This window comes from Parasteatoda tepidariorum, chromosome 6 (assembly GCF_043381705.1).
Source record: "Parasteatoda tepidariorum isolate YZ-2023 chromosome 6, CAS_Ptep_4.0, whole genome shotgun sequence".
NCBI lineage: Eukaryota > Metazoa > Arthropoda > Arachnida > Araneae > Theridiidae > Parasteatoda > Parasteatoda tepidariorum.
The window spans coordinates 64,043,956-64,071,751 of NC_092209.1; the positions used below are offsets into that span (position 1 = coordinate 64,043,956).

General features: G+C 27.4%; 1 protein-coding gene across 1 annotated transcript in view; it reads left to right on the top strand.

The window, feature by feature from the left end:
- The first annotated feature begins 8,748 nt into the window (after nt 1-8,748).
- LOC107441029 (phosphatidylinositol 3-kinase regulatory subunit alpha) overlaps nt 8,749-27,796 on the top strand; it is a 47,773-nt gene continuing 28,725 nt past the window's right edge. Inside the window, exons 1-2 of the mRNA XM_043054111.2 lie at nt 8,749-9,162; nt 22,963-23,185. Of these exons, the coding sequence (XP_042910045.1) occupies nt 23,015-23,185 (171 nt within the window). The 5' untranslated portion in view covers nt 8,749-9,162; nt 22,963-23,014. The remainder of the gene's footprint in view (nt 9,163-22,962; nt 23,186-27,796) is intronic.

Below are 27,796 nucleotides of genomic sequence, written 5' to 3' on the forward strand. Positions count from 1 at the left end.
ACTTTTACCATTGAATGTCCTGGTTTAAAATTATATTAGTAATATTTGCATATATAGTAGAATTATATAGTAGAAGTTGACATCTTCAATTCATAATTTGAATTTTATAGCGTATGCTGCCAACATCCATCGCCGCTAGAAAATAAGAAGTTTCAGAAAAATTCATCACAAATTTTCATTTGCAAAAAGAGAAACTTACCTTTAAAGCGAATTTTAAAGCTCAAATACTTAGCATTTGTTTTTAAGGCAATATTGAAATCGAAAATTTATATGTAATGAATTTATGTATGAACAATAAATATGACACTGATATATATATATATTTTTTTTTTCAATATTCAGAAACAATATTAAATGAAACAATGTAACTATGTTTGTTAATTTTTTTCATCATTTGCATTATACTTTTTAAGAGAAAAAAACATAAAGGTGAATTTGATGGTGAAAGGTGAATGCATAAAGGTGAATTTGAGACTTAGTATTTTTTATTTTATGTCATTTTTTTTAAATACTATCAATGAAAAATATAGAGTAAAATTGATTATTTGCTGAAGAATGAATTTGGTTCTAACATATTTCGTACTTCCTTTGTTTTAAAAAATAAGAAAAATAATGCAAAATGATAATATCCAGAAGAATAAATTTGGTTCTAATATTTTTTATATAATTTATTTCAAAGTAATGCTTTAAATGAGAAAAATTTTGCTAAATGATTACATGAAATATTTTTTTTAATTTTTTTTAAATTAGAAAAAATATTCCAAATGATTATCTGAAAGAAAATGAATTAGGTAACATTATTTTTTGTTATCATTTGTATTAAATGAATACTTTAAACGTGAAAAATAATGTAAAGCAGAATACTTATTTATGTGATTAAATGTTTTTAATGAAATAAATTTCTTTTCTGTTAATATCAAGCAACAAAAATTTTTTTAAAAAATAATAATCTTTTTTCTTTGCTTTTAAACCTCTTACCTACTTGTTATTCATTTAAAAAGACTTTTACCTCTTTTTATGTCAAAACGAAACCTTTCTATTTGATATAGCCCATCCCCCTCTGCTCCGCCCTCACCGATTCCTAAATGTCTCCAATCTGAAACTCTCTTTACCTGTGGCAATGTAATTAAAGAACGCATGCGCAATCGAGACTCAGCACTTGACGAGTTATTTCGGGTTATGCTCCCCTAGCAACTGGGAAGTTTTGTATCTCCTCCGTTGTTCTCACTCACTGTACGCGTTTTCATAACCCCCTCCTCTACCTACCCGACGAAAACCGGGGCCTTGGAGTGAACGAGTCACGTGGTGTGCTTTAGTTGCCGGGGTCTATCCTCTCGCGTTGCTTTCCGCTTGGTGACTCTTTCGTTTTTATCCTTTTTTTTTCTTTCCAATTTTTTTTTCCTTTTCTCTCTTTTAGTTTTAACGCGTTAGTTGAAGGTTGTATCATTTGGCAGTAAATCGCCTTTTTGGCGCATTTGGAATTTTTTTGATCAAAGCATTTCTAATAGTGTGTTTTAAAATGAAAGTAATAAATTTAATTTATTTTATTTTAGATTATACTATTAAATTAAATTACACTATTATAATAATTAATTCTTCAACTATTATAATAATTGCGTAAAATGATGAAATTATAATTATTATCATTTTAAAATTATGATTAAAATTTTAAATTATAATTATTAAAATTATAGTTATTATAATTTTACTTATTTACTTTTAAATTATCATTTGTATTTGTATGAAAATGCGTTATTTACTTATAAATTATTAAGTGTAAAAAGTTGTATAAGTATTTAGGTTCATAATTACATAATTAATTAGCTAACTAGAGTTTCTTAATAAATTAAATAATTCATATTATAATTATAAACTTATTAAGAAAATACTAATTTCATACATTATTTTTCTTTTAGAAAAAAACTGTATGTCTCATTAATATGAAATAATAATAATTGTTTATTTTTCCTTAATAATAAACAATTCTAAATAATGTTGCCATTCACAAAAATATTTATCTCTGAAACCGTACCCAATATTTTTTTTAAATTGTTAACATTAGAGAATAAAAGAATTTTTTCTGTCATTTAAATCATTATTAATTTAACTTACATAGCTAAAAACATATGATTTAATAATTAGGTAGATTAAACTTAAGTATTAAATATGTTGTGATATTATTAATAATTAAACATGTTAAATCGAAAAGTTTTCATTAAAATATTTTATAACATAGTTGCTAACAGTTTTATTGGAATTCCTATTACTTAATAAACTGTTTACATTTAATTTTTCCCATTACTTAATAAACTGAAAGCTCTCGTCTCTATTTCTTCTTTTTAAACAAAATTATCGAGGCAAATATGCGTGTTATAAACTGATTGAATTAATTACGATTGTGTGAATGTAATAAAATTTATTGCATCAGTACGAAATTGATAGAATTTTCTTCATTTCTCCATTCATTTATTGGCATTTAATCGGTTTGATTTAGTTCTAGTTATAACCGAGTTGACAAATTTTAAATTAGCTATTTCAACCTAGTTGTTCTGATTTTAACCAAGTTACAGTAATTTTAACCTTATTTTGGGCTCGGTATAGCCAAACCATGGCTCTTGCGCCAAAAATGTACATCAATCAATCAATTATTGGCAATTAAATTTAATTACGAAAGGTTGTGTTCTTGAATTTATATGTTAAGTTTGTTCTTATAAGCTGAAGGTTCTATTGTAAGAAGAAAAAAAAGACAATTGTAGATTTGAGATTCAATTCTATTTTTCAATTTCTATTTTTCAATTCTATTTTTCTATTTTCTAATTCAATTCTATTTAAAAATTCAATTCTATTTTTCTTCTCTGGAAAAAAAAAGTAGAAGAAAAACAAAGTTTCTTACTTTCTCTCTTTTTTCTCTTCCCCGCTTGTAATTGTAAGAGTGTGAATACTTCCTTAATAAAAATAAATAAATCTGCAAAGAAATATAAAAGAGAAATTTGCTTATTCTCCGTTAATCTTGCATCGAACTCATAACTCATTTCATAGATCAGTTTGATTACCATGATTGTGTACTTGCAACTCGAAAAGAAGTGATTATGCTTAACCACGTGATTTGAATCAGATTTAATTACATAAGTGTGAGTGACGTCACGCATGTGTGACGAACCTGATTGGCTTCTAAATCGACACATGTCTCGATCTACCTACGATGGCGTCACTTGCAGGAATCCAAAAAGTCATCCACCTCTAACTTTAGATTGTTTCCTCTGTTGACTAATTACAAAATTACTAATTTTTGGGGAAAATCAAAATCCACTTAAGTTGGCAGCACTCAATATGTTTTTATTTATTTCTTTTAAGCAAGGATTCTTATTTTTAGAATTGATAGATAATTAACTACGTTCCACCAAAACTTCTACAAAAACCTACCGTCCGCTAAACGTGATTACTATTATTTCTTATAATTTTTTCCCTTTACAAATCCAACTGATTTAGAGGAATTTCCTCTAATTTGGCATCTAAATCACTAAAGATGAGCGTCGCGCCCGCGGCACGAGTTCTAATGTTTAAAACTTTTGTCGTATCGAAACTTAGGATAGACTTGGGGGTTTTAAAACTTATTTCATTTTTAGTAAATAAAGAACTTCATCGTGAATATGGAAAAAAAATTTCTTTTCTCATTTTGAAAGTTATTTATTTTTATTAGAGAATAAGGTATAGAAATCAACAACCTTTTTGAATCATATGATAGATTCATAAAACTTTAATTATTTTCCTTTTTAAATTAATTAAATTATTTACTGCACAAAAACCTCAGGTTTTCTATCCAAAGTCCGGAAACCATTTTAACTAGTTCACAGTTTTGTTTAGTTTTTAACTAGTTTTCCAAAACCTATCTGATTTACAAAAAAATTAATTAAATTAGTATTTAAAATGTTTTTTTGTTGTGTTTTCTTTTTTTTTTTTAAATTATAATTTGCGCAAACCTACTAGTGAACAATACTTCTCAAGAAATCAAATTAGAGTAGGTATTTTCCTTTTTTTTTAAATCTTTTTATAAAAAAAATCTATTTCGCATTTTTCAAATACTCATTTTGAATCCATTCTTTGCCTCATGGCACTACTGGTTCAGTGACCGGCCATTTATCAATATTTCTCATCAAATACAACTAATTTAAAACAAATTTCAATTGTTGAATTAAGCATGAAATTTTTAATTAAAATATTACTAAATTAATTAATATTGACCACACTAAAAATATAGCATAGTATTTGATAACTTTCCCCCCCCCCTTCTCAATTGGCTATTTGTAACTTTAGAAGAAGGGATGTGATTAGGCAAAACCATGTGATTTAAATCAGATTTAATTGGATACCAGTAAGCAACGACACGCGTGTGTGTCGAACCTGATTGGCTTCTAAATAGACAAATGCTTGAATTAACTTACGATTCAGTCACTTGCAAGTATCCAATTGGCGATATTTTAATATTGAAATAGTCTTGATGATTAAATGTAAGAAAACTAAAATAGCAAACTTTGAATACAGTTACATCATTTTATTATTTGATAAAAAAAAGAAGAAAAAAAGCGTTCATCTTAACTGATAAGACGAAATTAATCTATATCTTCTGGAAGTTAAGGATTATTGTCTATATTTAATGCCCTTGATAAGTTTCATCATATTGCTCAATGAAAACAAAATCCTCATTGAATCGGCTAAATGATATCAATTATTATAACTTCGTTTTATAATTGTTTTGAAAATAAAAATGAATCATTTTTACAGTTACTTTTCTTTTATTATTGAATGGTGCTTATCAATAAATGTTTTGTTTGTAACTTGCTAGAAATAAATAATAGTACAAGCAATGGCGTGCAAAGAGGAGGGCTATTAGCCAAGGCATCTAGCCGGAGTGGGCCTCCTATAGACGACTGAGGATTCTAAAATTAATAATTGATAAAATAATTAATAAGATTAATAATTTTCCCCTGGTAAATATTTGGCTTGTGCACAAAATTTCATGAAGAATAATACATGATATTTAATATTGAAGTTTTATATTATTACAGTTTAGGATTTAAGAAAAAACAGAAAAAATAAATTATTTTTAGTAAATAACAAAATTAAACTATTTAATAAAATTAAAATTATTAATTAATAAAATAAAATTGCGTAATGAAATTAATATTAGTAAATAATAAAATAAAATTATGTAATTAAATTAATATTAGTAAATAATAAAATTAAATTACATGGTAGAATTACAATAAATTAAATATTAGTGAGTGCTAAAATAATATTGTGTAATAAAATTGAAATAAAATTTATATTAGTAAATCATAAAGTAAAATGATAATGTTTCATCATTGTAGTTTACACTTACGGTTCATATCCACTTACATTTTTAATTCTAACATAATGGATTTAGATTTTTATTTTGAATGTTTTTCCTTAACTTTTTTTTTCAGAACTATCTAATATACCCCATAATTGAGGAGTTTGCTCTGGGTATCCAAATGCCCGTGCACGCTGCGGAATTTTAAAAAATGAACATAATTACTCAGGAAAATAAAAATTAGAAATATATGATAATAACCCTAATTTTTATGGTTGTCCACCGTAAATTAATGGTCTAATATTGCTGGATACATTTTAGTCATATTTGAAATAATGTTTAAAAATTTAAATTTTGTGCTCTTAGTTTAAAAATTAAAATGAAACCAGTCGAAAGTTTTTCTAAGAATGAGATCTAAAATTTAAGGACTGTGTCTAAACGCTTTTCGGTTAAATCTGTCACATTGACAGTTTTCTTTCAGAAAAGTTTTATGATTATATAGTTTATTATATTTTTTCTAGAAGAACTGAAGAATAACGCATATTGCAATGATATTAATGTGAAAGAGATTAAAAAGATTGCATTAGCATAATTTAGATAAAATGAAATTTATGAATTCATTCGTATTAAATTATACTTGATCTACGTATTTCTTAAAAAATGTAATTTTAATGCATGCAAATTTTTTCACTAAATTTTAAACTTCTCATACTATTTAATACATAAGTATACTTTATTATAGTTATTATATACTATAGAAATATAAACTATTTTATACCTAGAAATTATAATTTGCTTTAAATTAGGGATTTTTTAGTTTAATTAACCCGTTGACGCTGATGAGATCACGGAGTCCCTTTTATATATTTTTTTCTGACCTTCTAATTACGAGTAAAAATATATTTTGGTATTTTTTAAATGTAAAAAGCAGTCTAATAGCTAATAAAAAATTCAGTTAGTTTAACGGAATTATATTTGTACTAAATAATAAAAAAAAGCATAGTTTGAAAAAAAAAATTTTTTTTAATTATGTTTAGAAATTTATAAATAATTAATTTTGAAAATTAAAAAAAATTTCAGTGATGAATAGCTGTCTCTAGTTGCTTTAAATGACAGCAAATCAGTGAAAATTAAAAAAAATTGTTGTTTGGGAGTGAGTAAGATGTGTTTGGAAGATTTTACTTTTAAAGCAGAAAAAGACAACGATGTTTCGTGCTGTATTTCATAAGCATAAGTTATTGAAATGTTAAATATAATGTTTCTCACTTCTTTTTGCCAAAATTACTGCTAAATAATAAAAATAATATGAAAAATATGTTAAATAAAATTTCTGCCTTAAAAAGGTTAATCAGCAATAATTAGTTTAACAAATTTGTTAATAACTCAGTACTAGTTTATTTAACTTTTACTTTAATGAATAAAAAACTCGTTACAACGCAGAAAAGTAGTGAAAAATTCAATAAAAATATTAAAAAAAAAAATACTTTGGCCATACCTTGCAAAAGTGACCAGGTTATTGTGATTAGCAAAAATGAAACAATGTGCGTAATTTTTAACTCCTGTTACCTTTCTGGGAAATAAAAGCCCAAAATAATATACTTAGCTTTAGGCCAGTATAATCAAGTTATGCATATTCACTTGTTTTATTTTTTTTTATTTATTTCTCAAAAAAGTAACATGCGTGACTTAGATGCGCATCATATAGCCAACCGTAGTTTATCACTTGGCCATTTCAGAGTTCTATCTTTTAAAAGCAATGGAAGGAATGCCACGTAATGTTGACCCCAATCAGACGAATTATTTCGAATAATTATAATCTATCATATAATCAATAATATATCAAATAATCAATAATATATCAAATAATCAACTATATACCAAATAATCAATAATATATCAAATAATCAATAGTGGTATTATATCAATAATATCGATCGATATTTGAACGCAGAGAAATCTGCAAAGGATTTTTTTTTTCCAATTTTTTTTCCGCCAAAACGCGCAAATATGATTCAGTCAAAGAAATTACGATTTATTTTAATGTGTTTTAATTTCTCCTTATCTTTTTTGTTCTGCATTTTTTTTTCAAAACTGAATATAACACGTATTAACATAGATGACATGCACTATTATTCCTTTTAAACTTATGGAAGAATAATAAATACGAAAAAGCACGTTATTAATGATGATTTTCTTCTTCTGTTTATTGTAAAATTTATTATATGACAGAGTAGAAATAATCGGGAGAAAACAAAAATTTGAAAGAAACACTTTTTACGCGTATAATAGAATTAAGTTCTAAAATAAATGTTTTTACATAAATGCACTACGTGAAAAGGTTGCAAAACTCTAACATGAACACTAATCCAATCTTAATTCAAACATTTTTATTGAAATGAAGCATAACATCTTAAGTTTAAAACAATAAATCACAAAGGATTGTTATTCATTTATGCTACAAATTTAATTGTACAGAAAATAAAACTATGACAGAAACACTACGTAATGTATTGTAGAGTGACAACTATTCAAATCTACTCTATCAATTGCCTATTTCTTTAAAGTGTTGCCCTGGGGCCGGTATGAGCAAGAGAATGTCAGAGTGGATCGTCCCGAGTATTATTGTTCATGCTCTTAACATTTTAAAACAAGCTTATACATCTTAAAAAATTGCAAAACAAAACGTAATAGAAGGCGAAATGCGATTCTAAGACGTATGTTTCAGTTTCATCCACAGCAGTTGAACTGGTTTAATTGCATTCAATTTCTCCTTTACTGGGATATGTCTCAATAATGATTCGTCAAATTTTGAAAATGTTTATTTCGGACTTCTATATTAATTTCAGATCATCAATGTTTATACAATATACTTCAGTCTACTATATATTTCATTTTTCATCGAAAATATAGGACAATAATTATTGAACGCCTTGTAAAAAAATTTTTTTAGTATGTATTCTTATCTATTTGCAAATACTATGATTTCTATAATTAATCCAACTCTCTACTCTCCATAAGGGAGTTTCACTTGGAGAGGGTGGGTGTGGGTGCCATAATTAATTTGAAACAAAAATTGATAAAAGGAAATTATTCTTTTTTCTATTATCTTTTTTTAGAATTAAGAATAATTAAAGCTTTAACTTTAAATATCAAGTGATGGTATGAAAATAATATTATCAATTATATATTATTAATTATAATATTTAACTATTGCAAATTTATTATTATTAATTATAATATTTTATTTATCAATGTCTTGTTATTAGTTTCGTGCATAAAATAATCTTTTTTCCTCACTACTAAAATTACTAATAATTTAAATTTAATTAGATAAATAAATTTAATTAGTAATTATTAATTATATAATTATAAAACTACAAGCCGTGAGACGATAATCAAAATCTTTTTATGTGTAGATAAAATATTCTTCCATAGAAACGTTCTTCACGATCTAGGCTGCTTGGCGACAAAGAGCAGTTCACTTTTAGGCGACAAACTTACTGCAACAACCCTATACATCGGGGAAGAAACTGAGAGCGAGAATTGTACACTCATCTATAATTCTTTAAACCAGCAAGTCTTATGGAAGTGGGCAATAGTAAACAAGTTGCTGCTCAATTGTATTGAAGTGTTTGTATTCTTGACATCGTTACGTTTGCCGGGTGATTCTTATGTATAAAATCTTCATGTAGGATTGGATTAAATACCATTTGTGTGCTAGCTTGGACAGAACACGCAAGATCGTGTTTATCAGTGTGAACCGATTAAATCCCAAATTGGAATATCTGTTTAGTCTATAAATTAAGTGCTTTAAGGATATTACTCAAAAAGTAAGTTGTGTATTATTATTTATACATTTAATAATGTTAAAATAGCTTTCCATGTTGTTAATTACGTTGGCCTTGGAAGTGCATGTTTCTTTAGCTTGTTTATTTGGGCCTGAAAGGAGTTAATCCAGACTATTTACGTAAACGAGACCAGCTTGTATTTTTAAAATAACTTATGTACTAGTCACATAAACTGTTTTTAGTAGATTTTCAATGTGAATAAAATACCTTACGATATGGGAGCTATGAGTACTGTGCTATCAGTATACTAATATAGGTATGTGCTTAAAGAAGTAATATTAGAAAAAAAATAATTGAATACTGATTTTGATTTAAAATAATTTTTTTCGTGTTATATTAAAACATTTTTAAAATTTAGATGTGATTAATATAAATTTTAAAGCCACGTACAATTTTTCTTACGCTTGTAGTAATTTATCTTTGTTTATTGTTAAATTGCATGTTTTATTTTATACAAGGAATGCACTAAAATCATTTCGCTATATGTCTACATTTCCCGTAGTGTAGTTTAATATTTTCTTGAGTGTTTCCATAAAATAGCTTGACTCATACTAGAAACTTCCTGGTTTCATTAGGATTAATTAATATGTAATTTAATCGGATTTATCACTGGTACTTAGAGGATGTAATATTTTGCTTTGCATTTGTATGTAATATTTTGGTATTAGCATTTTCAGTTAGTTTAAATTTGGTAATACCTTGAATAAGCAAACGATTTATTTGAAAATTTCTATAAAAAATTCACCATTTACAAATCTTGTTGGGTTCATTTGTGTATGGTATAGCGAAATATTCTAATCATTATAAATACCATTGTATTTTTCAAGTGTATGTCACGATCTTTGTGGTAGTTAAATATTTTAGTGAATACAATGCTCATATTTATAAGCGAGACATTTATTCTTTATTTTTCGATCGTTACATAATCGTGAAATATCCAAGTTTGAATAAACGCAATAGATTCCTTCTTTTTAAGTAATTCAAACGATAGAAGAATGGAAATAGTTAAGCGAATTTGAGACCTGTGTGTGTTTTTGAAATTTTTTTCTTTCGTTTGCATACAAATACATTAATTCATTTATGATTTCTTAGCATAAAATGAACTTTTTTTTTTTAGGAAAAAAAATCTGACCAAATATTTGTAACTGTTAATTTGAAATATGATTAATTTTATCCATTTAATGAAACTTTTCTTGTTAAGTAGATGTAAAGTTATATAAATGTTTTTGCTTCTAAATAGTAATCTGATATTTTTAATATTCTAAATTGTACTGTATTATGTATTTGCCAGTATTTGTCAGATTGTGTGTTGTCTAGTCATGTTGCCTGAAAATTCAAGTGATTATGAGACTGTATTTTATAATTTTGCTAATAGTGTGTTTTTAGATTTTTAATCTATTCATTGCTGCGGTATTAAAATAACTAAGAGCATATATCTGAAGAGTATAAAAAATACTTTGTGAAATGTAAATTAAAGCAAAAAGAAAAAAAGAAAAATGTGAATAGAGTACAGATTAAAGTACAAAAATAGACATACAATAATTTCGATTCTATGAACAAGAACCTATTTAGTGTCTGTACACTGAATGATATACTATCGTTTGGTGTTAAAACACTGAGGATGGTTCTTGTTTATAGAGCTTAAACTTATGTATGTCCATTTCTGTACTTTCATTTTTACATTTATATTTTTGTTTCAAGAGTTCATAATTTAAAGATAAAGATTTTAGATTGTAAAAATTGATCCTTAAAATTTAGCAGTGATTATAGCAGTGAAAATTTAGCAGTTAATATTTTTAGCAGTGAAAATTTAGCAGTTAATAGTTAATATTTAGCAGTGAAAATTTAGCAGTTAATATTTTTTTGCCAATTAGAATGTGGATGATTTACTTAACAGGTGATTATGCTACGGGATAGGTTTTATTTTTCTTCCAACATTTTTAGTTGTATATGTATGCGAGTCTTAAAAGAGAAGTTTCGAAGAAAAAAATTATCTTTGTATTTTTTTATGGTACTTTTAAAAATATGCTGAGTTAATAATATTTTTTATTTCTTTATGAAATATTTTTAAACAACTAAAATAATAATTAACTAATTGAACTTTAAGAAATGCATGTAATAATCTTGTTAACTAAGTAAACTATGATCTAATTAAAATTAAAAATGTAAACAAAATGATTTAAGCGTCTAATTCATTTGGTTCTACTATTTCAATTGGCTATTCTCTCTCAATTGGCTCTAATTTAATTGGCTATTTAATTCAATTGGTTCCTTTTTTTTTTCAAGATTTGAGTATTTCAGTTCATATTTATGTTTAATTTATTTTAAATTCATATCCATCTTAATGTTTGTTTTTTGAGTTTTGGTGTCCTTTTTTCCTATTATTAGCTATACCAAACCTGAGAATGTATTTCTTTATGTAGATTGTAAAGACGCGTTCCCCTCCCCCTTAAGGATTTAAGACTAAGTGTAAACAAATTAATTTTAACTTGAGCAATTAATTAAATTATTTTTTAAAAAATATTTTTGAATAATGAAATTATATTCGGTTAAGAAATTAATAAAATGTTCTAGACAACAGCTTAAAATAGAAGTACTGGAAATAATTTTTACTTAATGACATCAAGTGCAACTGTAGCATAAATATAGCTGCGCCTCAAAAAGTAACTGCAATATTTATGTTATTTAAGGTTGCTTTTTTTTTAAAAGATTGCTTAAGGTTACTTAATTTAAAAAAAAAAAAAGTTTTAAGTTGGTTTTTCTTAACCTATTGTGTTTTTCTCCCAGAAAGCCATAGCAATCATATGACTAGGATTATGGTGTATGTGAATAAACTAGTTTATTTAAAACCATTTTTGAAGAACTTGTTTAAATAATTACTTTTTTAAAATTGAAGTTTACAAATAATAAAACTCAAATTTAATTCAATAGTAATTTCAGTTTTATCTATGTAAATTATATAAACAAAAACTTCAGACCCTGAAAAGGTAAATTTCAATAATTTAAGAAATTTGTTTGTTCATATAACAATATTACTTGTACAGTTTACTAATGTAAAAATATATCTCACACATTATCTAATTATTTTACAAGTATTAATTTTTAAACTAAAGACTCATAGCTAGTAAGCTTTATGTAACATAAAGCTCACAATGTTATATCAAACATTGTGAGCTTTATGTTACATAAACTTATGATAAGTGTGGTATATGCATTATGGGTTTACTAAAATATAATTAGGTTTAATAAATACTGCTTTGTTTTGTTATAAACTGTAACAGCATTAGGTTTTTAAATTCTCTTCTTCTGAAATATTTTGACCAAATATTGATAAGTATCTTGGTCGTTTTTGTTGGTTCATAATTAACACGCAGAAAAGTTCAAAGTGACAGTTTAAAAAAAAAAATCCTGATTCCTGATCCACAGTCTTGAACTTTATGTTTCTTAAAAATTCTTAAACAACAGTATCTGTTTTAATTCCTCTTCAACCTTTTGATTGTGTTATCGCTAACAAGAATATTTAAATCATCCAATTTTTTTTTTCCTGGGAGATATTAAAATTAAAAACAAATGATAACACACAAAATTCGATTGATGAAAAAAAAATGTTTAATGTTTAAATTTCGTTCATCTGTTATATATTATAGTGACAAAATTTCATCTTTTTAAGTATTTTTTTAACTTAATTAGAATTTAAATAGTCGACAATTTGTGAAAATTTTCTAAATTAGTTTAAAATATTGAGAACTTTTATAGAAGTACCCAGCCTTCCCCATACCAGCCCAAAATTACTCTTCATTATTTGTGATGTATTAAATAAGCGTTAAGCCACATTCTTTTAAACAGGGTCCTGCTATTATGAATTTGTGCAAATAGGGTCCGCTTATTGCAAAAAACTTTTTCAAGGAGTTTTTAAATTGTAAATGGTGACAAAATTATGCTCAGCACTGTAAAATTATAATTAAAAAAATTAAATTTACGAAAATAAACAACAATTGCTGCTTCAAATTAGAGATGCTACATGCAGCAAATATTTGGTATTTAGCCTATACTGCTGAACGCAGAATATTCATTTTAGACGAATAAAGGAAGAAGCGTCTGCTGAAGACAAAACTTAGTTCGTTTACATCTGTCTTTCCCCCCCCCCCTTCTTGGGAAGGGTTTATTCGATTAACAAAACAATTATGAAGATAAACAAATTTTTGCAGGGTCGGATTAAAAGATAAATTGTTTTGTGAAGGGTCCGTTTTNCCCCTTTCTTGGGAAGGGTTTATTCGATTAACAAAACAATAATGAAGATAAACAAATTTGTGAAGGGTCCGATTAAAAGATAAAGGTCCGTTTTTAAGTTAAAATATTTTGTGAAGGGTCCGTTAACTGACCCAAATTTCTTCTAAACAGACCCCTGCCCATGCTAACAATACCCAAGGTTTCCCAGCAAGAATATATAGAAATTTAATATTTTGGACTTGCAATTTATGCCTTAACACTTCTTTCTGAGAGTTGTCACTGGTGTGACAAGGCATCTTTAATAATTGGGCAAATGGGAAATGACAGGCCATAAAATTGGGGCAATCTTGAGTTAAAATAGTAGATTCCAACAGGTCTTGAATTTGGAGAAAAATGCTTGAAAGTATTACTCTTGTCATTATTACTCTTTTCTTATATGCTGAAGTTCTATGTGAATTTTAATATGATAAAACTTTATTTTTCTTCCTTCAAATATTGTCTGAAGTGAGAACGAACTTCTTCTTAGACTTTCAAACAAATCTCAAAACCCGAGGTCAGTTAAAAATTCAGCTATTTTTATGCTAAATACCTCAGTTGTCATCATTTTTCTTTCACTTATTTAACTGTGGGGTCCCTGAACAGGACAAAAGAATTATCTTCATTATGCATCCTTTAAAATCTGACTGCTGAATCTTTCTGTGAAATGACAAAAGCTTGACATTTCTTGAACTCTTTAAAATAGGTAATTAATTGCATTTAATCTTTTTTGTTCAGTTTCTGAGTTAGAGTGTAAAGAAATTTCTTTTATACCATTTCTAAAATTCTGTAATCCTCTTTTTGAGAAGAGACAAAAGCTTGGCATTCATTATGAGAGTCTTTTACGATGGATAATTGTTGACAGATTTCTTTTATTCTAACAACATTATTGAAATCTAGGCTTTGCTTAATTTCTTTTAAATACTAAAATCATTGATTAAAATTAGAATACAAAATTCGTTGTGTTTGAAAGAGATTTTATTTATTGTGAACTAACATACCAGGGGTCTGTCCTAGCCAAATTTACTACCGTTTAGTGGTACCTTCACAAATTCAACTTAAAGAAAACACAAAATACTTTTTCTTAAAATTTTATTTTTGTGTCTCGTAAGGAACGATAAATCCATATTTTTACAAACAATACTTTTGTGTTGATTTTTTAATATAATTTTTAATCTTCACAAATTATGTTTAAATTTTCACAAAATAGGTACCTCTCAGAAAAACCTAGACAGACCCCTGCATATTTAATTTGTACCTGACATGTTTACTTATAACTAACTGATGTTAAGAATTTTTTTATCAATGCTAAGTTAGAGAGAAAGAGATAGCAGAAATTAGGTGCATATTTGGCAAAAATTTTACCTTTGCTATACTTTAGTTTTATTTTTTTATTTAAAACGAAAAAAAAAACTCTTGTAAAAACTGCAATTATTTTTTATTTCGTTATATTATTCAAAATTTTATAACAATAGTTTTTTTTTGTATTGCCTCTTTTAATATTTAAAGGTAATCATTAAAGTTCTGAATATAGTAACATTTAATTGATTGTTTTAGTGCTATACTGCTAATTAATATAATTTGCGTGTACTTTCTGATACCTTTAATTATTGAATTGATGAAAAAAAAAAAATATGAATGAATGAAACAGCATTTATACTCCTTTTATATCAAAATCTTTTCCGACTCAATTGCCTTATTTTTACACATAGGTGTGTAATCTACATGATTACTTAATTTAATATTACATAATTTTGAAAGCTTTACTTTTGAAAATTGTAAATGCTTTTGATAACTATTTAATTGTTATCAATACAGCTTTATAAAACAATAATTGAAATCTCAATAAATTCAACTTTTTGATTCATAAAAGATGGCAAAAGTAAAAAGTTATATACATATTTCGTTTATTCTTAAATCCTTATAATCAAACGAAACTTTATTAAGAAAAGTTAATGATTCTGATTGCAATATATTTTTAAATTTCAAATTTTGCTCTCATAGTATTATTTAATTTTTTTAAATTAATCCAAATTTATACAAAATAATATAATGAAAGGAAATATACAAATCTTTCATTACACGAACTATACTAACTTAGTCATTTGGATTTTTTTTTTGTTTACATCATCACTAGAAAGTCTTTTAAAAAAAGATACATAATACAAGTAATGATCAATTTAAGAGTGCAATTTTAGTTACGTTTTTCAACAAGTGAAATAATGTTTCAAGATATTTTTCTTGACCTACTTTCAAGTTCAAATTTTCTTCTTGGTGATGTAATCAAAGCGATCTAAGAGATGATCTGCCTATTGATTGACATATTGGCGTTGCTCCTATGATTTTTCTTTTTTAGCGTGAAATTGGTATCATTTTTGGTCTTTATTCTGCTAAAATAAATTTTTTTTTTCATATTCTTTTTTTAAAAAAAAGAAGATAAATATGCATACATTGTATCAATAAGAGCTTAAATTTATGAGGAACATTACTATTATTTTATGTTTGTATGCTTATAAATATGCATCTGCTTTCATTGTATAAAATCAAAAGGAACAATGATTATTTAGGAGCATTGCTATTTTTATTTATTATTTGTGTTTCTCTGCTTTGAAAAAGTAGCATAATTCGTGTTTTTTATTTATATTATTGTGAAAAAGTTAGTACATCCAGGCATACACTTGCATATACTTATAAATTGGGCTTATATTTTCTTTTTTTAACCATTGCAAATTTTATCTTTGTCAGGGTGTTTAGCGTTTTTTAACAGTGCTTAAAGGTGCTTTTTTCGAATTTCCTTTTTTAAAAGTCCTTAAAGGTGCTTTTTTCATTGGGTGTTTTTAAAAAGTGCTTGGGTGTGCTTAATTTTTCCTCTTCCAAAATGAGATTTTTTTTCTTTTCCATGTTGATTATCACCACGAATTATGCAAAAAGACGTTGTTTACATTGTAAGAACAGTTTGAAATTTCGGTCTTATTCATACAAAACTGAAAAATGAACTTGGAGTACTGAGGGCAGAGAAGTAAATGAAAACTGATTTTACATAAAAAGAATATGATTGTTAAGTGTTTTTTTTTTTAAAGATAATTGTCTTTGTATTTTTATCCCCAATATTAAGCAAAGTAAGGGATTGGATTGATTGCAATTTGACACATTTTTATTTAAAATTTTCTACAGCAAAATTTGGGTTTTTAACAGTAATTTTCAAAACAAAAAGAGTTTAATGTTACAATAATTCAAGAACATAATTGTTGAAGCACTTGTAATTTTACAAATATGTTAATTTAAAATTGCTTAATATTTATAACAGGGTTGGGTTTTTGACGTCAAAAAGTGGTTTTTGACATGACAAGGGTATAATACTGGTTTAAACCGTCAAAAACCCGTCAAAAATGTCAAAAACTAAAGTTTGCCAAAAAAATATATAAACTTCAAAACTACCAACTATTCAAACTACCATGCATTATATTGAAATTTAATTATACTATAGGTAATCAGCAGGTTTTAAAATATTTTTTAATTAAAATTAAGGTAAAATAACAGATTTAAAATCTCAGAAATTTATATTCAAATGCATGTGCAGAAAAATTTTGCACAAAAATTGTTTAAATATTTATATTTAAAAAAATTTTTTTTTTCTTTTTGATACTTAAGAAAATTAAAAGTTTATTACTATGCATTTTTGACATATAAGGAACATATAACTAATATTTATAAGGAACTTACAAGTTATGTTGTATAAATACAAACTTGATATAAGATACAAGTGTATAAAAATTTTTTTTTAATGTTATACCGAATATCTTTATTATCCAGTATGTTAATTTGAATTTAAAAGTAGTTATATTTATGAATAATGATAAATATAATTCATATTGTTTATTATATTTATTTATAATTATTACACTTATCATTTTAAAACAATTTTTATCTCTTAATTTTTTTTTCTCCACTTGTATTAAGAATACAAATAATGCATATCTTGAAAGCAAGAAGTAATTATTCAACAGCTGAATATTTAGATATTCAACAAAACTATATAGTATTCAGCAAAATGAAATTCACAAGTATTTGGATAAACTAAATTTTCAGCATAGTAAATGAATAGGCTGAATATACTGTAAATCGACACTAACTACTCTGTGTATTTAACAGAAAGCACTTAAATTTGTATTGTCTTATGTTAAAAAGATTATTAAGAAGATTTAAAAGAATATTAAAAAGATTTTTCTTTAAAAGATGTCTAATGTACAAAACTGCTAATGTTTATCTTTAAAAATGTCTAATTTTTAGTATAATCTATACTATACACTAAATTTGGTTATAAATAAATTTCTTAATAATATCACTGCAGATTTTCAATAACACATGAAAATGAATACATAATATTACAAAAGATGTGAGCTTTCAAAAGTACAAGATTTTGGTTACTATTCAAAATATAAGTGTTTCTTCAAAATTTTAAATTTATTTTTTCTAGAACATATTTAGAAACACTATCCTTTATAAAAAATATATAAATTTTATGTATTAATTAAATTTCACATATGAATATAGGTTTTTGACATTTTCGACATTTTTGACAGTGAGGTTTTTGACGTGACGGTTTAAACCATGGTTTAAACTGTCAAAAACTGTCACGTGTCAAAAACCTGCCAACCCTGATTTATAATAGCTAATAGTTATCCTTAGTCCAAAATTTTGGGTTTTTGACAATTTTCAAAAATTATCTTAAAAGTTTTTTTTTTTTTGACATGATGGTTAAAAAACCGTTAAGTGTCAAAAATTTGCCAGACCCTGCCTAATTATGATATATTCTTTTTTAAGTGCTTAAAAATACTTTTTGAGTGCTTTAAGAGTGCTTAATAGGTACTTATTTTTTGTTGAAAAATTTGGCTACGCACCTTGTTTCTAGATTGAATAATAGTTCCTTAATTATTTTATTAATGTAAGCATTTTTCTCGAATAATTTAGAACTTTAAAATTAGAGCCTGGTTGCCTTTTTTTTCTAAAATAGAAAATTAAACATTAATAATAATAATGTAATTTTAAGGCGTTGCAATTTAAAACATTTTCGTCAGATAGTCAACGCACTTGATAGTAGGAATTGTAGTTAGTATCATGTTAAACCTATGCTTTGTAACTATTTTATATCTTTTTAAGTGTTTTTTTTTCTTCCTTAACACGTTTATTGCCACGGATGTCACCAGTGACCGGCGAAGCCAAGATTATTAGAAACACATAATTCGAGTAAATTTTTAATGCTTTTAATTTTTTTAATATTATTATCGTTAATAAAATAGTTTGAAGAAATAAATGCAATACATACTGAGAAAATCATTTTTGCCAGACGGGCAAGCCATGTAAAATTAGCGTGGCATCAACGTGTTAACCTTTGTTTGCCATGCTTTTCCAATGTTACTAAGTTTTAAATTTTAGTGTTTTTGTGAGTTTAGTGTTTTTAACTGACTGACTCTATAAATTGACTGCTTACTAATACCGATTTTATTTTGCTTTTTAAATATAAAAATTTAGAAATGAGATTTATTGTCGAAAAAAAAAAAGATCGAATTTACTGTTCAGCTAATCTTGGCGCTCCTAATGCTTTTGATTTTCCTCCATTTCCTGTAGAAGTACAAAACAGCTATCTACTAGGGCAGGGGTTTCCAACTTACATGAGGCCGGGGGCCGCAATTAAAAACACCAGTCAAATGGCGGGCCGCAACTATATCAAAATGTTATATAGTACTCTTTTATGTTTGAAGGCACATTAAATATAGAAAATTTCTGATACTCACATGCTAAATTTAAATTATATTCACAAAATGCAAAGAAAAAAACGAAATAAAAAAGGACAACATACATGATTATTTTTGTATTTGAATAAATATTTTCTTGGATGCAAAACCTGTGACCGAAAAATCTTTTGCACCGTTAGTATGTTAAATTTCACAGAAACGAAGATTTTTTTTTTTTTTACGAAAGAAAAGTATTTAAACTCTTATAGATTTTCTACGAAAATTGTCCGCAAAAAAATGACAACTAATATATTTTAGTTCACGTGCCACAAAAAAACATTCGTCGGCGGATGCGGCCCGCAATCTCCCAGTTGGTAACCACTGTGCTAGAGAAAGAGTAAATCATCTCAATTATCACATGGCGCATTTTTGTCTCCTCCAAAATCGCTGATAGCACGTGACAGGGGGCCATGTGATCCTTGGGATCGAAGAGAGATGGGGAAATAAAAGAACATGCTGGCTGCTAAGGTGTAAAACCTATAGTAGAGAAAAATTACCGCGCTAATTAAAGTACAAATTGCCTTTGTATCAAAAAATACGAATGTTATATTCTAATTTAGACGAGGCTAGTGTTTTTGTGGAATCCGCACTCTTATGTGCGTGATCATATTCATCATTTTTCTCTTATATAAGTAGTGCCGTTAAGTCTACCTTTTACAAGCTTTACTTTAATAAAGTAATAGTTGAAGGAGCTATAAAACTTGATCGATCTCTCTCCCATTTTTTATTGACTTATTCTGAATAGATACTTTATGCTTAAAACAGCTCTCCAAGCATGATCGATGACTCAATGCCTTTCTTTATGACCTTCCATAACATCTTTCCGTTATTCTCTCTCAACTTGTATTATATCTGTACTACTAGCTAAATGCCTTGTTCATACAATTTTCAATGTATTAAATTTTTTTTTGGTGTAAACCGAGTTTACACAAAAAAAAAAAAAATTAACTTTACACTTTAAAAAAATTTACCTTACTTCAATTTTATTATCATTTGGCATTTTATCCGGTGATTTTAAATTGTTTGATTTAGAAAAATATCTTTTTAGAAATTCAAATAAAAAACTTACTTAAGAATTATATACAGGGTGTCCCGAAACGACCGCATAAACTCTGCGCAGCTAGATTCCTCGTTGGGAGTACATAAAAACTGCCCGAAGAAGCGTTCCTGTACGATTCATAGTTTACGAGAAAAATTCGAGAAACAAAGTATGACGTCACAGCCGGTGCAAGGGGAAAAAAAACATTTTATTGGACATATCAGCAACAGTATTTGAATATCTTTTCAGACGATAATGTTTAAAACGGGCACTTTGAACATCTGATTTAAATTGTGCATTGTATACTGCTGTTGCAATAAAGTGTTTTTTCTTGCACCTGCAGTGACGTCATACTTTGTTTCTCGTATTTTTCTCGTAAACTATGGATCGAACAGGAACGCTTCCTTGGGCAGTTTTTATGTACTCCCAGCGAGGAATCTAGCGGTGCAGAGTTTATACGGTCGTTTCGGGACACCCTGTATTTATTATATTGGTGCTTTAGTACTAAGTTCCTCCACTTTTTTATCTTCGCAGAACGGCCAACGTTTGATAATTTTACCGCTGGAGGTGGGGTAGGTGGAAGGTGTATTTTAGATTGCTTTGATTTCATAATTTTAATTTAATTGTATTTAAACATGCCCTCAAAATGAAATACAATTGGCTGCGCGGTATTGGTGCGGATTTAGGTAACGTATTTATTAAAAATAATAAAAATTTATAATTTTTTACTAAAAGTTATTTTTTGAATGGAATTATCTTTGAAAAACGAATTTTATAATTGTGTGCAAAAATGTTTCAATTTGCTGAAAAAGTTTTCGATGTATGGTGAAATACGCAAAAAGTAGAATTAGCATTAAGAGGTCCAAAATGTGGGTTGCTCTACTGACCAAATTATATGCTACTTAACGGTATGTACAGTATTCAAATAAACGCTAGATTTGATCTACCTTTATGTTTTTTTTTACAGCTTTATAAGCGAGATCGAACCTGAATGCTTTACTTTGCTACTTTTTAGGATATAATACGTCTTTTCTTTCGTTCCCAAAATTAATTTTGTTATTCTTAAAAATAAATTATAAGCCAAGTTCCCCCTTCCCTCATCTGCATGAAATTGTAAAACCGTGTTTTGTGATTACTTAGCTGTTTTTTTTAAATATTTTTTTAAATTTTTTTTTAGCCGAATGTACAGAATTTAGCATGCTAATTTTGATCACCCAAATACTATCTACAACGGAAGATAGTACCTAATAACGGCTTTGTAAGCTTGATCGAAACTAAATCTTTATTTTACGACTTATCGTCTTGTGTTACATTTTCCCCCTCCAGTTTCCTTAAGCTTGTTACACTTATTTATTAGTTAATTACCTTAAGACATAAGCTTTTTTCGTGGATTTGTCTTCTTAAGTTGAGGGTCGATTACATGCTTAACTTTTTATGTTAGCTTCTTACGTTATTATTTTTATCTTCTGGCTGTTATTATTCTGTACAATTATAAGGTGTTCTTCAGTTTATTATGTCTATTTATGTTAACACTAGAAAGACTGAAGTACCTATATTGCCCAAAAGCAGTCAAAATGAAGTCTGCATTGTGAAAGAATAACTAATATATTTAAAAAAAATTTTAAAATTAAATTTTAATATTTTTGGTATTATTTTCTGTTTAATAACAAGTTATAAGTAAATATCAACAATAAAAATATTTATAAAAGTCACAAAATTCTAAGAAATTGTGTCATTGAAATTAAAAAGTTTTCTAATTGAAATTAAAATGCAGTCAAAATGACTTCCTTGGGCAATCTAGTGTTAATGCTGTTTTTCGACGTTTCTGTCACCAAGTATCTGTGAGTTAGCAACAGTTACTTATAACTGTCAGTTCAAATTTAGCATATTTTTGACCAGCCCCCTTTACACTATTTTTTTTTCCTTTGTTTAATTATTAAAAAATTACTCCCACTCTGCATTATCTGGGCTCATTGCAAAAATTGAGAATTGGATACCTAAAAGTGACATCATAGGTAAATCTTGGCATTCGTTGATTCAAAAGCCAATCAGATTCGACACACGCTCGTGACGTCGCTTACGAGTATCCAATTAAATCACTTAGTTAGATATGATCACTTCACTTCTAGAGTTGCAAGTACCCAATTACTCATTGATTTTTGATAATTTTCACCTAGATGGGAAAATTCCTCAATTATTAAAAACATTTAATAATTTTATTTGAACACGTTGAATGCCACGCTAATTTTACATGGCTTGCCCGTCTGGCCAAAATGATTTTCTCAGTATGTATTGCATTAATTTCTTCAAACCATTTTAGTAACGATAATAATATAAAGAAATTAAAAGCATTTAAAATTTAAAAGAATTATGTGTTTCTATTAATCTTGGCTTCGCCGATCACCGGTGACCCCCGTGGCGCTACGAACAAACTCAGTGCCGGTCACCGGTGACCCTCATGGCATTCAGCGTGTTTAAAGTTTTTTGTCCGTTCTAAAGCCTATTTGATTCTTAACGACAAGATGGTAAATTTAGTTTAAAATTTAGCCTTACCTCAAATGTAAATTACTTAAACTTTTGTTTGTTTATCTATTTTTATTTCATCTTTCTTGGCGAATGACTTTTGAAAAACCATGTTAATGTCTTACTCTGGCGGTAATTGTGAAAATTTTGTTGCTGTAGATTGACCAATGCTGAATGTAAGTGAAGAAGAAGATTGGAAAGTTGGCGAGTGATGCATTTGCACACCTTCACGCATCCTGATGGCAAAGACAAATGCTGTTGCCTATGTAGAAAGGACATAAGACAACCCTTCAATGTTTCCAGGCCGTGGCTCTACACGTCCTTGCGCGGATCTGAACTCGTCAATAGAATGCCTTTTGAGAGTGCCGTCTGCCAAGATGTGGTGAGTACTGAAAAACAATTGCTTCTATTGCCAGTTTTACAAGAGATCAACGACTCTAATCTAAACTCAAAAAATCCTGTTAGTGCTGAGAAATTACCTAAAAATCTATTGAACTACATGAAATAAACTTGATAACTTACGAGCCACTGACAACAATCAGTTAAAACTTGACGTCTAAATGCAAGGTATTTTGGATTTTTTTTGTAAATGCACTCTTATTGCACAATTTACTGTGAAAATGTCAAAGCACTTCGTTTCTTTATAGGTATATATTGATCATGAATTCCGCACCATTTATTCTCTTAATCCATTTGACTAATTTTTAAAACAGTTAACGCAAGTAATCTCAAAAGATTCTTTACTTTTAACGAGTTATGCAGAATTTTGCACTTTGTCTCGATCATATATTTCTATTGTATAAACATGTTCATGAACTAGTTCTAAATATCTGCAAAAATGTTAAAACTCGATAGTTTTGGATTTATTTTTTATTTCATACAGCACAGTAATAGGAACCCGGAGTCGAAAAATTTTCGATGCCCAACTCCGTTCCAAGATAATAAGCTAGGCTGAAGCTCCACTTAGGTTCTGGCAGTTTTAATGTATGTTTATGCGTGTTTCTGAGTTTTAGATTTCAATTTGAAATTTTTATTACTATAAGAAACAAAAAAAAAAAAAAATAACATAATCATCAGCTCACACAGAAAATACAAAGATTCATTCACATTTGAGTTATTTGTCCATTTTTAAGAAAAATTTTGACTCTATTAAATCCACCTTCATATTTGATCTCAAATGATTATAAATGTATCTAAATGCCGAGAATAGTCTTTCTACGGCAACTTAGCAATTGGCAATACCGTTCCATTGCAGCATACCTCTTAAATTTCTGTTTGATACAATGAAATTGCTGGAGCACGGGAAAGTGTAAATCCCCAGCTCCGGGTCTCTGCACAATAATTCCTACCTTGTATTTTTGAATGAGGAAGTCTGTTTAACTGTACACAGTACTTATATTTTTCGGGAATAGGTAGAAAGTTGGGCACCATCTCTTAACAGATCCAGTTTACAATCCAGTTTTTTTTTTTAAAATATCTGGAATATTATGGTTGTTTTGACTCTAGAAAAATATTTATGTAACAACAGTTGATCATATCTTTTTGGTTGTCACTCTCACTGACGCGTGCATTATGACTTGACAGCTTTGTTCCAAAAACTTCCACTTCTTAAACATTTCAGAATATTCTGAAGTACACATTGAGATTTATCTGCCGCTGCGATCTACTTTTTCGAATTAATATTTTTCTTACTTTTTATTTATAAAAGAAATGTTAGTAATTATGTCCATAAGCTCTTTAATAAATTTTTCTGTTACTTAGATGAACTTAAACTATGAACATCTAGGTAATGAAACTTAATGGCATTGAACTGATTTTTATTTGATGATAAGTTGTGTTTTTCAGATTAATAAAATATGTATTATCTAATTTGTTAATCTTTTTTTATCCTCATTATATTCGAAAATGCAAATGGGATGCGATGCGCAGTCGTTCTACGTTTTGTGTTGTGATATCAGTATAAGCGAGTATGAATCACTGTGCTGTAAATCATTGCGCTCTATTTTTCTGTAAACTGATAAATGCATGCAGAGCTTTAATATAGTTGGATGTTTCGAAAATTGGTTTTTGTCGCAATACTATTTTACTTAATGTTATTTTTTATATTGCTACATCATTTACGCGAATACTAATCTTCAGTAAAAATTCTGAGCTGTAAATTAGTATGCTGTATTCTTTATGAACTGATTGTTTGCGTTATAGAGGTGTATATGATGAGTCGTAATGTTAGTGTAGTATTATCGGAAAAATTATTTGATGCTTCGTCTTAATAACAACGTTACCCTTTGTGTTGATATGCATCAAAATCATGACGTAAAATTTTTGAGCTGTAAGTACTAATTTTTGTGAACTTATTATTACATAACTATGCGACTAGTCATAATATAGTTTCATTTGCTAACGAATAAAAATTTACTTTCATGAAAGCGACGTCTTTAAAAAAAAAAAAACAATATTGATTTCAGTTTAATTTAATTATATGATTTTGTTAGTAGGTTACAAAGCTAATTCTTGGTTATTCTATTTATTCGCTTAATCATAATAGAACCTTACCAAAAATCCAATCCTTTGCTTCGTTTCTACATTAATCGCGGAAGAGGTTGACAAGTTTCGTTCTAAGAAAGCTTTATATTGTGAATATTTAAGTAACTTAGGTAAACAATACAATCTGAACGGAAATATATATTATATGAAGATTTGGCTAGATAAGCTTTTACACGGAAAATAGAATAGCCTTTTGTTCTCCCCATTTTTTTTATTATTATTTATTTATTTAGTTAAGTAATCGCCAATCTGCATTTCTAATTTTCAGACCCTTCCGCGCGGAAAAGATTCGGTAACTCTTCCGGGCTAAGCAGTTGTAATCTGCTTCACGCTGTTAGCTTTTGTCCTTGGACGTGAAGTGCGGTGAAAAATAAAAATGAAGTCCAGATACTTCTTGCCCAACGACGAATTGCCATGCTGTGATGAAGTGAATAAAAAGAGGCTATATATTTCTATCGACCTTGAGATTGAGCTGGGGAATGAAGGGAAAAAAAAGTATCCAGGAAATGCTGGCTGATGAGTGTGACTGTTATTTTCAGCTATTATCGGAGCTGCGCTTGCGCAATTTAGGACACACCTTCGTGGGCGGAGTTGTATCTAATATAACTTGAGGCTAACCCCGTGTAGTATTAGGAAGTCAATTAAGTTTAGTTATTACAAGTTAAATTCTAATTAGAACAAGAAGTCGGGTAGAATTTTTTAAATCTAAACATTTCATTAAAAGGTTTGGTTATTTATTATGTACATGTAATATAATTTGTTCCAGTGACTTTTTTAGGGTAACTGAAAAAGTGCTATGAAAATAGTTAAAATTACATTCCATTAAAAAAAAAAGAAAAGTTAGCTTTGTTTCATCAAATATTCTGTAGACTCTGTTTCACGAAGTTTTAAGATGAAAAATTGCAATAAAAAAATTCCTTAAAAGAAAAATAAAGAGTATTCTGCTAACTTCAATTGTTTTTTTTAAACAGAATAATGCTACAATTGGCTGTAAAATTTTGTACATCTTTTAAGGATTATTTTTGTTAAACAGTTTGTTGTCTTCTAATGCATTCGTAAAAGTTTCTTTTCAGAAAATTATTTAAATTTTATTAGCTGTCAAAGTTTGTTGATCAAAAAGTTAATTGTAAAATTGTTGTCTTTAAATGTTATAGGTAGGCAAGCTAGCATTCTTTTATATTTTCTGTTAGAAAATACTATTAGCTTTCCACTATCGTTCACCTGGTAGATAATTGTTATTAAATAATTTGTTAGTTAAATAATTGTTATTAAATAATTTGTATAATTCAACAAAACAAGTTTAAAAAGGAAAAGTAAAAAACGGTTTCAAAATTCGCGATTTACTATCAAATAATTATAATGTAATATGCATATCATTGTGACACATTACTTTTAACTATATAAGTAAGTTTAAATAGAAAAATTAAAAAACAAATAAAATTTCTCAAACTTTTTTATAAACGAGTTAAAGAACAATAGTTTGTAAACTGTACAAAATTGAAAAACTAATTTTAATATATTTCTATCAAAGAAAATAAAAATTAACGCAGTTTTTTCCTATGCTTATAACAACTAAACGTCAAGAGTCTTAAAAAAAGTTGCATTATATGAGATTTTCTTAACCCTTTGACGCAGAATTTTATCAAACATAATTTTCATACTTTTTTCATTATTCCGTAATAATTTAGGTTAAAATAAGTGAAAAGTATTGTATTTAGCATTTTAATAATTTATGGTTATGAAATATAGTAGGAAAACACCTGTGTCTTTTTCTGCGTTTAAGGTAAAATCTTCTAAACACGGCTGGCTCACTTCCAAACTTTTCTAAATTGCACTTATTTGCAGTTATTTAAATCTAAGAGAAACGGTTATTCATCATTGAAATTACGTTACAAAATCTATTAGTGATACATTTTTAAGTATAAATGAAAAAGAAAATATATTTTTCAAACTACTTTTTTTTTTTAGAATTTATAGTTTAGTACAAATATAATTTCGATAATCTAAAAGATTTTTTTAGTTGCTATAGACTGTTTTTTTTTTATAGTTAAAAAATGCCAAAATATATTTTTGCTTGTTATTAGACATTAGGGCGCCAGAACGAAAATATATAAATGGGAATATAAAATACAGGGTGCGTAGCGTTTTTAAAAAGTGCTTAAAGGTGCTTATTTTCGTTTTTTAAAAGCCCTTAAGGTGCTTTTTTCATTGGGTGTTTTTAAAAAGTGCTAAATTTTTCCCTCTTTCAAAATGAGATTTTTCCTTTACTATGTTGATTTTCGCTTCGAATTATGCAAAAAGACACAGTTCACATTGTTCTATTCAACGTTTTCACAATTAATTCAACCCCAATCTATTTCGGCGTATTGTCAGTCCATAGCGTATGAAAACGCCATTCGTTATACATGATTCAAAATTTTATGATTTTTGACAATTGTCAAAAACAATG